Here is a 15,844-nt window from a genome sequence, read left to right as displayed (position 1 = left end):
TCGCTAGATCCCTCAGCATGACTTACTCACGATCAGCCATGAGCAACCTTGCTTCGCCGCGGACCTTAAAATCCAATCCATTAAGTTGCAACCTCGGAGGAAAAAAATCTCATTACACAATTCCATTCATAATGGGAGGTTGCTTTACTGATATTACGTGCAGCCGTATCATGAAACAGATCCACATATAATCCTGGGATTGTCAATTGCCATTCTGAAGGGGGGAAAAGCACAATAGGCTGAACAGACATCAATACATAGCAGCAGGAACAACTGCTATCAATCTGATTATGAGCAAGAGCCATATCTGTTACACTTGTAACTTACTGATTAGCACCTCAATGCAATTGGTGAACCAGAATGGCAAGTGTCTAATGAACTGAAAAACAAAATTAGGTCTTCTCCTATCAAGCTGGCAGATGTTAAACCTTAAGCACTATTGCCATTACAAAAATCCCAATACATGTTTTAGAACTCCCAGCCATGTACCAAAGGGCATCACGCAGCCATGTGTAAGAACTAAGACTAAAAAAGTGAGATGAATGTCTGAAGAGAAAATACGAGAGCGGCGAGGAGGAGGGAGGGAGGGAGGGCGAGCGGCGAGGAGGAGCGAGCGGCGAGGAGGAGCGAGGGGCGGGGCGGGCGAGGGGCGGGGCGGGCGAGGGGCGGGGCGGGCGAGGGGCGGGGCGGGCGAGGGGCGGGGCGGGCGAGGGGCGGGGAGGGCGAGGGGCGGGGAGGGCGAGGGGCGGGGAGGGCGAGGGGCGGGGAGGGCGAGGGGCGGGGAGGGCGAGGGGCGGGGAGGGCGAGGGGCGGGGAGGGCGAGGGGCGGGGAGGGCGAGGGGCGGGGAGGGCGAGGGGCGGGGAGGGCGAGGGGCGGGGAGGGCGAGGGGCGGGGAGGGCGAGGGGCGGGGAGGGCGAGGGGCGGGGAGGGCGAGGGGCGGGGAGGGCGAGGGGCGGGGAGGGCGAGGGGCGGGGAGGGCGAGGGGCGGGGAGGGCGAGGGGCGGGGAGGGCGAGGGGCGGGGAGGGCGAGGGGCGGGAGGGCGAGGGGCGGGGAGGGCGAGGGGCGGGGAGGGCGAGGGGCGGGGAGGGCGAGGGGCGGGGAGGGCGAGGGGCGGGGAGGGCGAGGGCGGGGAGGGCGAGCGGCGGGGAGGGCGAGCGGCGGGGAGGGCGAGCGGCGGGAGGGCGAGCGGCGGGGAGGGCGAGCGGCAGGGAGGGCGAGCGGCAGGGAGGGCGAGCGGCAGGGAGGGCGAGCGGCAGGGAGGGCGAGCGGCAGGGAGGGCGAGCGGCAGGGAGGGCGAGCGGCAGGGAGGGCGAGCGGCAGGGAGGGCGAGCGGCAGGGAGGGCGAGCGGCAGGGAGGGCGAGCGGCAGGGAGGGCGAGCGGCAGGGAGGGCGAGCGGCAGGGAGGGCGAGCGGCAGGGAGGGCGAGCGGCAGGGAGGGCGAGCGGCAGGGAGGGCGAGCGGCAGGGAGGGCGAGCGGCAGGGAGGGCGAGCGGCAGGGAGGGCGAGCGGCAGGGAGGGCGAGCGGCAGGGAGGGCGAGCGGCAGGGAGGGCGAGCGGCAGGGAGGGCGAGCGGCAGGGAGGGCGAGCGGCAGGGAGGGCGAGCGGCAGGGAGGGCGAGCGGCAGGGAGGGCGAGCGGCAGGGAGGGCGAGCGGCAGGGAGGGCGAGCGGCAGGGAGGGCGAGCGGCAGGGAGGGCGAGCGGCAGGGAGGGCGAGCGGCAGGGAGGGCGAGCGGCAGGGAGGGCGAGCGGCAGGGAGGGCGAGCGGCAGGGAGGGCGAGCGGCAGGGAGGGCGAGCGGCAGGGAGGGCGAGCGGCAGGGAGGGCGAGCGGCAGGGAGGGCGAGCGGCAGGGAGGGCGAGCGGCAGGGAGGGCGAGCGGCAGGGAGGGCGAGCGGCAGGGAGGGCGAGCGGCAGGGAGGGCGAGCGGCAGGGAGGGCGAGCGGCAGGGAGGGCGAGCGGCAGGGAGGGCGAGCGGCAGGGAGGGCGAGCGGCAGGGAGGGCGAGCGGCAGGGAGGGCGAGCGGCAGGGAGGGCGAGCGGCAGGGAGGGCGAGCGGCAGGGAGGGCGAGCGGCAGGGAGGGCGAGCGGCAGGGAGGGCGAGCGGCAGGGAGGGCGAGCGGCAGGGAGGGCGAGCGGCAGGGAGGGCGAGCGGCAGGGAGGGCGAGCGGCAGGGAGGGCGAGCGGCAGGGAGGGCGAGCGGCAGGGAGGGCGAGCGGCAGGGAGGGCGAGCGGCAGGGAGGGCGAGCGGCAGGGAGGGCGAGCGGCAGGGAGGGCGAGCGGCAGGGAGGGCGAGCGGCAGGGAGGGCGAGCGGCAGGGAGGGCGAGCGGCAGGGAGGGCGAGCGGCAGGGAGGGCGAGCGGCAGGGAGGGCGAGCGGCAGGGAGGGCGAGCGGCAGGGAGGGCGAGCGGCAGGGAGGGCGAGCGGCAGGGAGGGCGAGCGGCAGGGAGGGCGAGCGGCAGGGAGGGCGAGCGGCAGGGAGGGCGAGCGGCAGGGAGGGCGAGCGGCAGGGAGGGCGAGCGGCAGGGAGGGCGAGCGGCAGGGAGGGCGAGCGGCAGGGAGGGCGAGCGGCAGGGAGGGCGAGCGGCAGGGAGGGCGAGCGGCAGGGAGGGCGAGCGGCAGGGAGGGCGAGCGGCAGGGAGGGCGAGCGGCAGGGAGGGCGAGCGGCAGGGAGGGCGAGCGGCAGGGAGGGCGAGCGGCAGGGAGGGCGAGCGGCAGGGAGGGCGAGCGGCAGGGAGGGCGAGCGGCAGGGAGGGCGAGCGGCAGGGAGGGCGAGCGGCAGGGAGGGCGAGCGGCAGGGAGGGCGAGCGGCAGGGAGGGCGAGCGGCAGGGAGGGCGAGCGGCAGGGAGGGCGAGCGGCAGGGAGGGCGAGCGGCAGGGAGGGCGAGCGGCAGGGAGGGCGAGCGGCAGGGAGGGCGAGCGGCAGGGAGGGCGAGCGGCAGGGAGGGCGAGCGGCAGGGAGGGCGAGCGGCAGGGAGGGCGAGCGGCAGGGAGGGCGAGCGGCAGGGAGGGCGAGCGGCAGGGAGGGCGAGCGGCAGGGAGGGCGAGCGGCAGGGAGGGCGAGCGGCAGGGAGGGCGAGCGGCAGGGAGGGCGAGCGGCAGGGAGGGCGAGCGGCAGGGAGGGCGAGCGGCAGGGAGGGCGAGCGGCAGGGAGGGCGAGCGGCAGGGAGGGCGAGCGGCAGGGAGGGCGAGCGGCAGGGAGGGCGAGCGGCAGGGAGGGCGAGCGGCAGGGAGGGCGAGCGGCAGGGAGGGCGAGCGGCAGGGAGGGCGAGCGGCAGGGAGGGCGAGCGGCAGGGAGGGCGAGCGGCAGGGAGGGCGAGCGGCAGGGAGGGCGAGCGGCAGGGAGGGCGAGCGGCAGGGAGGGCGAGCGGCAGGGAGGGCGAGCGGCAGGGAGGGCGAGCGGCAGGGAGGGCGAGCGGCAGGGAGGGCGAGCGGCAGGGAGGGCGAGCGGCAGGGAGGGCGAGCGGCAGGGAGGGCGAGCGGCAGGGAGGGCGAGCGGCAGGGAGGGCGAGCGGCAGGGAGGGCGAGCGGCAGGGAGGGCGAGCGGCAGGGAGGGCGAGCGGCAGGGAGGGCGAGCGGCAGGGAGGGCGAGCGGCAGGGAGGGCGAGCGGCAGGGAGGGCGAGCGGCAGGGAGGGCGAGCGGCAGGGAGGGCGAGCGGCAGGGAGGGCGAGCGGCAGGGAGGGCGAGCGGCAGGGAGGGCGAGCGGCAGGGAGGGCGAGCGGCAGGGAGGGCGAGCGGCAGGGAGGGCGAGCGGCAGGGAGGGCGAGCGGCAGGGAGGGCGAGCGGCAGGGAGGGCGAGCGGCAGGGAGGGCGAGCGGCAGGGAGGGCGAGCGGCAGGGAGGGCGAGCGGCAGGGAGGGCGAGCGGCAGGGAGGGCGAGCGGCAGGGAGGGCGAGCGGCAGGGAGGGCGAGCGGCAGGGAGGGCGAGCGGCAGGGAGGGCGAGCGGCAGGGAGGGCGAGCGGCAGGGAGGGCGAGCGGCAGGGAGGGCGAGCGGCAGGGAGGGCGAGCGGCAGGGAGGGCGAGCGGCAGGGAGGGCGAGCGGCAGGGAGGGCGAGCGGCAGGGAGGGCGAGCGGCAGGGAGGGCGAGCGGCAGGGAGGGCGAGCGGCAGGGAGGGCGAGCGGCAGGGAGGGCGAGCGGCAGGGAGGGCGAGCGGCAGGGAGGGCGAGCGGCAGGGAGGGCGAGCGGCAGGGAGGGCGAGCGGCAGGGAGGGCGAGCGGCAGGGAGGGCGAGCGGCAGGGAGGGCGAGCGGCAGGGAGGGCGAGCGGCAGGGAGGGCGAGCGGCAGGGAGGGCGAGCGGCAGGGAGGGCGAGCGGCAGGGAGGGCGAGCGGCAGGGAGGGCGAGCGGCAGGGAGGGCGAGCGGCAGGGAGGGCGAGCGGCAGGGAGGGCGAGCGGCAGGGAGGGCGAGCGGCAGGGAGGGCGAGCGGCAGGGAGGGCGAGCGGCAGGGAGGGCGAGCGGCAGGGAGGGCGAGCGGCAGGGAGGGCGAGCGGCAGGGAGGGCGAGCGGCAGGGAGGGCGAGCGGCAGGGAGGGCGAGCGGCAGGGAGGGCGAGCGGCAGGGAGGGCGAGCGGCAGGGAGGGCGAGCGAGAGGGGGAGGGGGATGACGAGATGACAACAACATTTGGCCCCTTGAGCCTGTTCTGCCAGTCTATAAGATCATGGCTGATCTGATTGTGGCCTCAGCTCCACCTTCCCATCTGTCCCCATAACTCTAGACTCCCTTGTCGATAAAATATTTATCTAACTCAGCCTTGAATTTAATCAATGATCCAGCCTCCACTGCTCTCTGGGGAAGAGAATTCCACAGACCAATGACTCTGAGAAGAAAAAAACTCCCAATCTCAGTATTAATGGAAGATCCCTAAGTTTTAGATGATGTTCCTCAGTTCTAGACTCTCCCACAAGGGGAAACATCCTCTCAGCATCCACCCTGTCAAGTCCCCTCAGGATCTAATAAGTTTCAATATGATTTTTTCTTCTAAACTCCAATGAGTACAGGCCCAACCTGCTCAACGATTTCTCAAGTTAATCCCTTCATCTGAGGAATCAGGTGAGTGAACCTTCTTCTCTGAACGGCTTCTAATGTGATTATATCCTTCTTTAAGACCGACCACCAAAACTGCACACAGTGCTCCAGGTGCAGTCTAACGAAGGACCTGTACAGCTGCAGCAACATTTCCCTACTTAAATGCTCGATTCCCCTTGCAATAAACACGAGCATTCCATTTTCCCTCCTAATCACTTGCTGTACCTGCATACCAACTGTGTGAGAGATTCATGTACCAGGACACCCAGATCCCTCTGCACTGTATCCCTCTATTTAAATAATGCTGCTTTTCTATTCTTTCCACTAAAATGGACAAGTTTGCATTTTCCCACAGTAGAGGGAGGCGATGGCATAGTGGTGTTGCCACTGGACTTGTACTCCAGAGACCCAAGCTAATGCCCGAGGGACCCAGGTTTGAATCCCATCATGGCAGATTGTGAAATTTGAATTCAGTAAAAATCTGGAATTAAAAGTCTGATGATGACCATGAAACCATAGTCAATTGTTGTAAAAATCCATCTGGTTCACTAATGTCCTTTAGAGAAGGAAATCTGCTGTCCTTTCCTGGGCTGGCCTACATGTGACTCCAGACCCACAGCAATGTGGATGACTCTTAAATGCTCTCTGAACAAGGGCAATTGGGGAATGGCAATAAATGCAGGCCTAGCCAGCAACACTCACATCTCATGAATGAATAAAGAAAACTATACTCCATCTGCCCATTTTTTGCCCACTCATTTAATCCCTTCGTAGACTGTATGTCCTCTTGACAACTGACATTCCTACTTATCTTTGTGTCATCAGCAAATTTAGCTTCCATACATTCAGCTCCTTCATGCAAGCTACTGATATAGATTGTAAGTAGTTGAGGCCCCAGCACTGATCCCTGTGGCACTCCACTAGTTACAGTTTGCCAATCTGAAAATGACATATTTATCCTTTTTAAAAAAATTTTAATACACATTTTATTGAAACTTTCATCCACCAGCAGACTGTCAGAACAAACCATCTAGATTTAAATCCACTCCAAAAATAAAGTTATACAAGCAATGAGTTCTTCCTGCATTTAAAACATTGCAATAGGGCTCCATTAAAAAGGCAGTAACCAGGAAAATGTCTCCAGGCCACTAAGATACAATTCAACCATAGAAGATATGGTCCCAGATTTGGCACTCCCGGGCCAGTGCACATGGAAGTGTGATTATTGAATTTACTTTTAAAAGACCCCCACTTCCCCTCAATACTGTTTAGATAAAAAAACATTTTTCTATGCAATCACATTTTCAAAAGTCCAGTGTCTTCCAGCCACATCCTCCAAACATTCTACAGCTGATTAATTGCAGATGGGAGTCCTGAGACAACAAACCTAAAAGAAAGAAAGGAGCTTCCATCCTCAAACAGCCTTCTGTTGTCCCTTTTTGCCAATCAGGGGTTTATGAATGTGAGGAACACCACCATCACTGATAGCTTTGATTAAGGAGTCCAACGCTTCACCTCCTTGAATGGCAAGCTGCAAGTGGCGAGGGGCAATGAGTTTCACCTTCAAGCCCATGGATACATTTCCTACAAGCTCCAGTACCTCGGCAGTCAGATACTCCAGAATGGCCATGCTGTAAACTGCCTCTGTGGCACCCACCTGGCCGTGGCTGGTGGTCCTGGACTTCAGATGCCAATGGATCCGACCAACTGGAAGTTGCAGCCCGGCTTCTGTCTTCACCTTGCCGGAGTCTTTACCCACTTAACCGTCAGCCATCGCCTCGTGTCCTCTCGGTCTACCCGCTCGTCCCTCTGCTTCCTACAGCGAACTCATCCTCTATCCATGACAATGTGTTATCCCCTGTACCATAAGTTCTTACTTTGTGAAGTAACATTTGGTGTGGCACCTTACTGATGCCTTTTGGAAATCCAAGTACACCACATCTACAGGTTCCCATTTATCCACCTTGCTTGTCGTTTCTTCAAAAAACACAAAAAAATTAGCCAAGCATAATTTCATAAAACCATGTTTACTCTGCCTGATTATATTATAATTTTCTAAGTGCCCTGCTATTAACTCCTGAATAATGGATTCTAGCATATTCCTATAACAGGTATTAGGCTAACTGGTCTATAGTTTCCTGCTTTCTGTCTCCCTCCTTTCTTGAATAGAGGTGCCACATTTCCGATTTTCTAATCTGCTGGGGCATTTTCGGAATCTAGGGAATTTTAGAAGATTACAACCAATGCATCTACTTTCTCTACAGCCACTCCTTCTAAGGCCTGAGGATACTACCTGAGGAATAAAGGGTCTGGGGACTTGTCAGCCTTTAGTTCTAATAGTTTTCCCAGTACCTTTTCCCTAGCAATTGTTTTAAGTTCCTCTCTCCCTTTTATCTCTTGAATTTCAAATGGTCTTGAGATTTTGTCTTCTACAGTGAAGAGACACAAAATACCTGCTCAATGCTTCTGCCATCTCCTTGCTTCCCATTCCAGTCTCACCCTCTAAAGGGCCAACACTCTAGTTACTCTTTTCCTTTTATGTACTTGTAGAAACTCTTACTATCTGTTTTTATATTTCTAGCTAGCTTTCCCTCAAACTCTAGTTCTCCCTCATTCTTTTTTAGTCATTTTGTTGGTTTCTAAAATCTGTCCAATCTTCTCACCTACCACTAACCTTCACTGTACTCTACACTTTTTCTTTCTATGTGATGCTGTCTTTAACTTACTTAGCCATGGGTGACGTTTCCTTCTCAAAGTCTTTCTTTCTTAATGGAATACATCTCAGAGTTATGAAATATCTCCTTAAATGTCTGCCACTGATCCTCTACTGTCCAACCTTTTAACCTATTTTCCCAGTTCGCTCTAACCAACATTTTTCATGCCCTTGTAATTGCTTTTATTTAAGACACTAATCTTAGACCACACTTCTCACCCTTGAACTGAATGTGAACTTCTTTCATGTTATGATCACCGTTGCCTGGAGGATCCTTTACTAGGATATTAATTAATCCTGTTTCACTGCACATTACCAGGTCTAAAATGGCTTGCATCCTGGTTAGCACTAGAACATATGCTCTAAGTAATTGTCCTAAATACACTATGAACTCATCATCTTTGCCAATCTGATTGTCCAATCTATGTGAAGATTAAAATCATCCATGTTTATTACAATATCTTTCTCACAAGCGCCTATTATATCTTTATGTATACTTTGTCCTAGAGTGTAGCTACTGTTAGGGGGCCTATAAACTACTCCTACAAGTGCTTTGCAACCTTTGCTATTTCTCATCTCTAATCAAACTGATTCTACATCTTTAACTTCTGAACTAAGGTCACCTCTCACTACTGTACTTATGTCATCTTTAATTAACAGAGCTACCCCACCACCTTTTCCTAGCTTCCTGTTCTTCCAAAGTGTCAAATACCCTTGAACATTTAGATAGCACCCTTTGTAATCTTGCAATCACATCTTTGAAATGGCTAACAGGTCGTACAGCAGTGTAGGGAGTATTCCAGCCTCAACAACTGCCACTGCACACCCTACAAGGAACCAGCCTCATGGAGGGAAATCCTTTCCGATAAGTCCTCATATGAAGGCTTGGATTAAACGATTTGCATGAGTTATACATAGCAGGTGCACTCAAACTTGGGAAGCCTGGAACATCAATTGGCATAGCACAAGGTCCATATTGAAGGCAGATATGAGTAAATGAATAAACTCATATCTGGAATGACTGCTGTTGCCATTATCTGAATGCTGAATATGAGAACCTGCCTCCATACTTAATGTCAACAAGTTAGGTAGCAAAGAGGCAAGCAACTACTGAAGTTTCAGATCTTCATGAAACCACTATTTAGTTTACGGTAGGTGCCCATGCATTAATCAAAATGCTGGTAACATACTCTCACCTTTTATAATGCTGTTCACAAAGCTACAAGGATCCTGATATTGGGTTTCTTTGGGGCTAAGTTGCTCCAAGACGATATGCCGAGGGAAGTTCAGAAGTAGGTGACATCTGTTTCTTAGACACTCTTCACATGAGGCAAGCTGCAGTTTAGTTTCTTAGTACCTTGACTTTCAGACACTTAAGTTGTTACAGATTCCCAGGCATGTCAAGTACTGGGCTGGCCAATATAAAATACTCTGCTACAAGATCCAATTTGAATTGCAAAACTAAAAATGTAGGAAACAATGAAAATTATAGGGAGAAATGTTATTACTGTATGGTGTATTTTTCCACTGCTAGTTTATTTTTCCACTGCTAGATGTCAGATGTTGTGTTTGATTACATTTGGCTCAACTGCAATTGTCTCTATGTTTCTTTTTCATAAAACTCAAAAAATATTTGGAAAAGGTGATACATTTGATATGTAATTACTTTATGCAGCAAAGGCGGGTGCACATGACCAATATATGTTGAATGGTATGAATAAAACGCATCACAATTCATATTTTTGTATGTTTAAAATGTGCACAATTTTGCAAATATATGTGCTAAACCTTAACTATTCTAAACATAAACCGACTGTTAAAAACAAACTAAAAGTAGAAAAAAATTTCAAATAGCTAATTATACAGAGATATCTCTAGCAGTGCAAGTTTATCAGATAGGGTTTACACACAATTGGGTGATAAACTATCATTGCTCGTTTTCAATGATCAACTGAAAATTTAATTCCCCTTTCAAAGGCAAGAATATAAAAATATTCTAGTATATACCAAACTAACCGTGGCAACTTTGTATTCACTTTACTCTTTTTTTAAAAAAGCCTCCTACAATAAGTACATAGATGAAATCATATCACAGATACACTGTTGACAGATCTTTTTTCAATTATGACAAAAGGCTAACTTCTACTATCCTTACAATAGTGAAACAATCACAAAAGCGAACACAGTTAAGAGGAAACAAAAAAAATCATAGAGGTAACTTACAACCATTGGCCAGTCATATGACTTGCTTTTAGTTACTGCAAATGTAAAAATCCTGGCCTGTGTGCTATCCCAACCCCCACAAAGGAAAAATAAACTTAAAATCTGCAAGCTTGGTCTGTTGCAGAGGTTTCTTAAAGTGGTAGGTAATTATACCATTCCCATCACAATAAATTGCTGGTCTATATTAAGAAAAATGCAGAAACAACTAGTTGAGGCTTCCTCATACAGATAAGAACATAAGGCAGGTCACATGGGTTGCTCTTGAACACTCTACAAAGGTTAACTGCAGAAAAGCATTGGCAAATGACAGCAGATTACACTCCAGTTAAGATCAATGGCCTTGATGCAAAAATCAAAAACAATGGGCTAGGTATCAGTCAGAATGCTTGTGACCAAGCATGGTGTTCCAGTTATGTCATTATCATGTAACTGAGTATTCAAAACACAAAAGGGTAAGAAAATTAATCTCAACTATTTGTATTAGACCCAGCAGTTCACGACTTTGGCAACTAGGTGACATAGTTTTGCAAATGTGCTGTTGGACAATTCAAGGTGACAAATATTGCCCCTACCCCCACCCTAATATGAAGCAAGCATTACACTATTTTACTTGATTAGAAAACAGTAAAGTTTGAAGGGGATGCTAACAAAAGTCTAACTAATGACAATATGTTTCTTAAATGTGGTTGACACAAATGCATGTCAATTGGAATACATTTACACGACATCAATGCCAAAATTTATGACTTACCGTGTGAAAGTTAACCATCTCCTGAAGGCTCTCTGAAAACCTCATCAGGCTGTTCTATTGGAAGCAAACATAAAACCAAAAAGGATGAATTTTGAATAGTCATCATATAAGCAACTCATAATTCTGTATGTAAAAATGTAACTAGTTGTATTTAAATAGTGCCTTTAACTTTGAAACACATCCCAAAATGCTCACAGAGAGGTTTTTTAAAATTAAATTACAGGATGTGGGCGTCGCTGGCTAGGCCAGCATTTATTGCCCATCCCTAATTGCCCTTGAGAAGGTAGTGGTGACCTGCCTTCATGACCGCTGCAGTCCCTGAGGTGTAGATACACACACACTGTTGTTAGAGAGGGAGTTCCAGAATATTGACCCAGCAACAGTGATATATTTCCATGTCAGGATGGTAAGTGGCTTGGAGGGGAACTTCCAGGTGGTAGTCTTCCCATCTATCTGCTGCCCTTGTCCTTTTAAATCGTAGCGGTCATGGATTTGGAAAGTGGTGTCTAAGAAGCCTTGGTGAGTTTCTGCAGTGCACCTTGTAGATGGTGCACATTGCTGCTACTGTTTGTCGGTGGCAGAGGGAGCAAATGTTTGTGGAAGGGGTGTCAATCAAGTGGGCTGCTTTGTCCTGGATGGTGTCAAGCTTCTTGAGTGCTGTTGGGGTTGCACTCATCCAGGCAAGTGGACAGTATTCCATCATGCTCATTATTTGTACATTATAGATGGTGGGCAGGCTTTGGGGAGTCAGGACTGAGTTACTCACTGCAGGATGCCTCGCCTCTGACCTGTTCTTGTAGACACAGTATTTACATGGCTAGTCCAGTTCAGTTTCTGGTCAATGGTAACCCTCAGGATGTTGATATTGGGGGATTCAGCAATGATAATGCCACTGAATTTTATGGCGGGTGGTGGCGGGTGTGGTTAAATTTTCTCTCAATGGAGATGATCATTGCCTGGCACTTGCGTGGCGTGAACACTACTTGCCACTTGTCAGCCCAAGAGGAAACAAAAATTAAAACTGAGCCAAAGGATTGGTTGGGGAGGGGGTAACCAAAAAGCTGGTCAAAGTTGAGAGTTTTAAGGAGAGGCACAGGGGTTTATAGAGGGAACTTAAGGCAGGAGGCACAACATGGAGAGTTCAGAGTGTATGGGAGAAAGCGCACTGCAAGCTGTTATATATGTACAGAGACAAGGAGGGTTTAAATATGAGGAAAATAATTGGGTGGTCAGGTGTCAATGTAGTTCAATAAGGACAGAGTGGAAATTTGGTGTGAGATAGGATAGGGTCAACAGATTTTGGGTGAGCTATATTTTACAGAAGTGGAAGATAGGCTGGCCAGGACAACATTAGAATTGTCTACAGAGATAAAAACAAAAAACTGCGGATGCTGGAAATCCAAAACAAAAGCAGAATTACCTGGAAAAACTCAGCAGGTCTGGCAGCATCGGCGGAGAAGAAGTTTGCACCATACAAGGGAGCAAGATAGTAGGACTCTTTGGAAGAGCCCATAAATTAAAATGAGGTTAAACAAGCGCTACAGGGCATGGATAAGAACACTTTTTCTATTCTTTTTCTTCTCTGCCGATGCTGCCAGACCTGCTGAGTTTTTCCAGGTAATTCTGTTTTTGTTTTAGAATTGTCTAATCTGCAAGTGACAAAGACTCAGGGGGCAATCATCCCAGATTTGCACAAAGTGTGATAGCAGGCGCGAAGAAAGTCGTTTTACCCGCTGGCCGCAAGTGGGTTTTCACACGGTATGGTCCCATTCCCACCTCATTAATTATGTAGCCACAGGAAACATGCCATCTCGCTGGCAGGCAGCCTCTAGTCTGCCTACCATGCCGTTACCGTGATGCTTCCTCATGAAGTGCACCATATTTAAACTGCAGCTGTGCGCACACCTCTCAATGCTTGCAGCCCAAGACTGCTCCGGTGAAGACAAGGCCCTAAAAGCCAAGAAGAGTGCAGCCCCTGATGCAGTGACACATCCCTGGGACACCTTCTGGACGCCATGAAGTCACCATGATGTCCTCTAACTCCACTCTGGCCGCAGGAGGACCTTCAGTCTCACCACTCCAGCTTGGAAGGCGGTAGCAAAGGTGGTCAATGCCAATGCTGCAAACAAGAGGCCAGCCATCCAGTGCAGAAAACAGATGAATGATCTCATTCGTGCCGCCAGAGTAAGGCGGCCATCTCCTCACTCTAAATTCACGCGCTCAAGGCCATCAACATTCACTGGCATCTCACTCACTGCCAGCTCAAAGGATATCACCATTCCCTCTCTCTCACACCCTCACATCTCCATCTGGCCTTATCCCCTCCGGAGACTCAGCCCTCATCCTCAAGGCCACTTCCACAGATCAACATATGTCCCCACACACACCCTGGGATACACCCTTCCCCAGTACAGCAACACACACACCACACACACCATGACGCCCGATGCCAATGGGGCCAGAAAATTCTGGCCTTAGGGTTGAGTAAGATGTTGAAGTTGGTCCAAATCTCCCTCCAACACTAGTCAGGGAGGGGGTTGGAGATAGAGTCAATGACAAGGGTACTAAGATTATAATGGGGTTCAAATAAAATTCAATATTCGTTATACTTTTATCAGAAATTTTCATTTCTGGTGAATCAAACTCTTACGATAACCCAGGGAAATTCTAAATGTTTACTGTAGGTCAAATTATTCAGCTTGTGATCCACTAAAGTTAATGTGACCATAACTATATGGCAGAGAGAGAGAGAGAGAGAGAGAGAGAGAGAACAGGGTGGTTTTGGATTTTAAAATCACGCACTCAGAATGGTAGACTCTACCGTTACAACGCTTCTCAGCTACAATTCAATTAGATAGAGAAACATCACAGAGGACAAAGATGATGGCTTAAATCTAACCAATGTTTGCAGAGGAAAATTTCACCTTGTCCAAGACTCAAAACGTATGCAAGCAATCCGACAGCAGACTGACAAGGAAGGGGCGAATGAGGTGGTAGAGCAATAGAACTATCTGCAGATACTGTCAAGGAACAGATGAGAAACAGAAAAGGAGCCAAGGATCGACCCTTGGGAGAACTCCAGAGATGACAGTGCAGACTGGAGAGAAGTCATTGCTAGAAATACTCTGGCTACACTTGGATAAGTAAAAAGGGAAACCAAGCAAAACCAATACAACAGAGCAACGGAGGAGTTATTGTGTGATTATTTCCTATATAACAGCACTTCTAAACTATAATTCAATTAGGTATCGAAACACCATCAGCCTATAACCACTTTACAAAAGAAATTCATCTACTGTTCTGAAAATATTATAATTTATCCAAAGCAGGGTTCTTACCTCAATAACTTCATCCTTGGTGGACTGCTGGGCAAGCTCACGAATTCCATTTACAAACTGTTTGTTAGCGTTACAGAAGTTCTTCCCAGCATCTATCATTCCAGCACATAGTTTCACAACCTAAAACAGGAAAAATTTGCAAAGTTAAAAGCAAAATACTGCAGATGCAGAGTTAATGTTTCGAGTCCGTATGACTCTTCTTCAGAACTAAAGAGAAGTAAAAATGTGGTGCAATATATATTGTGTGTGTGTTTGGGGGGGGGGGGGGATGGTGTGGGAGAAAAGATCAAAATAGACCGAAAGGTGGGGATAAAACAATGAATGGAAATAAATTTTTTAAATAATAGAAATAGGTGGGGGAAAATTATATATAAAAATTAAAAAATATTTGAAAAAAGGGGGTCAAAAAGGGGTGAGGATGGAGGAGAGAGTTCATAATCTGAAGTTGAACTCAATGTTGAGTCCAAAAGGCTGTAAAGTGCCTAATTGGAAGATGAGGTACTGTTCCTCCAGTTTGCATTAAGCTTTACTGGTACATTGCAGGAGGCCAAGGACGGACATTTGGGCATGAAAGCAGGGTGGTGTGTTGAAATGGCAAGTGACAGGAAGGTCTGGGTCATGCTTGCGAACAGACTGAAGGTGCTAAATTTGCAAGTGTTTAGATAATCTTTATGATAAAAATGTTATGTTGTAAGTCTCCAATAAAGATCATTCATACATTAATTATATTGAGCACTGAAAACAACTTATAATTTTATAGTGCCTTAAGTGTAACAAAATGCCCCAAGGTGTTTCACAAGAGCGTCATAAAACAAAACATGAGACCAAGTGAGATAGGAGATATTTGGTCAGATGAGCAAAAGATTGGACTACCTCAGACTTTAAGGAGTGTCTTACAGGAGGAAAGCAAGGTAGAGACACAGAGGGGTGTGGGAACGATATTTCAGAATTTAGGGTATAGGGAACTGAAGGCATGGCCACCGATGGAAGAGCAATTAAAATCTAGGGTGCTCAATGCTCAAGAGGCCAGAATCAGATGAGTGCAGATATCTTGGACGGTTGTGGGTGGAAGAGATCAAGAGATGTGGGGGGGGTGCATATCCATGGAAAGATGTGAAAAAGATGAGTGTTTTAAAATCAAGGCGCTGCTTGACCAGGTGCTGACATATGTCAACAAGCACAGGGGTGATAAAACTGACCAAGTCTTGCTGATCTAAGATGCAGACAGAGTTTTAGATGTCCTCAAGTTTATGGAGGGCAGAATGTAGGAGACCAGCCAGGAGTGCAAGGAATACTCAAGCCTAGAGGTGACAAAGGCATGGTTGCAACAGCAGATGAGCTGAGATGGGTGCAGTCAGGCAATCTCACAGAGGTGGAAATAAGTGCTCTTAGCGATAGCACAAGTGAGGTCAGAAGCTCACCTTGGGGTCAAATGTGATACCAAGGATGTGAACAGACTGGCTTAATCTTAGCCAAGGAACAGAATTTGGAGCAAGGATGGAAAACAATGGCTTCAAATCTTGCCAATATTTAATGGGAGGAAAGTTCTGCTCATCCAGTACTGAATGTCAGATAAGCAATATGATAATTTGGCAACAGTGGAGAAGTCGAGAGAAGTGGCGGTGAGGCAAACCCAGGTGTCGTCAGCGTGCAAGTGAAAACTAACATTCAGGTGATATCACACAAGAGGCAGTATGTGGATGAAAAATAGGACAGGGCCAAGGATAGCTCCTTGGGGCACACCAGAGGTAACTGACACAAAAAAAACTGAACAGAAAATTGAAATAATGTTTTGCA

At 51.8% G+C, this 15,844-nt stretch overlaps 1 protein-coding gene across 4 annotated transcripts in view; it reads right to left on the bottom strand.

Moving 5' to 3' along the window:
- Positions 1-15,844, bottom strand: part of LOC121271722 (arf-GAP with coiled-coil, ANK repeat and PH domain-containing protein 2-like) — a 229,908-nt gene that overhangs the window by 160,910 nt on the left and 53,154 nt on the right. For all 4 annotated transcript variants that reach the window (XM_041177912.1, XM_041177922.1, XM_041177940.1 and 1 more), the window contains exons 3-4: positions 14,048-14,167; positions 10,710-10,763 (exon numbers count right to left, since the gene is read on the bottom strand). In XM_041177912.1, coding sequence (XP_041033846.1) covers positions 10,710-10,763; positions 14,048-14,167 — 174 coding nt within the window. The remainder of the gene's footprint in view (positions 1-10,709; positions 10,764-14,047; positions 14,168-15,844) is intronic.

Source organism: Carcharodon carcharias, chromosome 2, assembly GCF_017639515.1.
Source record: "Carcharodon carcharias isolate sCarCar2 chromosome 2, sCarCar2.pri, whole genome shotgun sequence".
NCBI classification, from domain to species: Eukaryota; Metazoa; Chordata; class Chondrichthyes; order Lamniformes; family Lamnidae; genus Carcharodon; species Carcharodon carcharias.
This window is presented reverse-complemented; position numbering and strand designations above follow the sequence as displayed.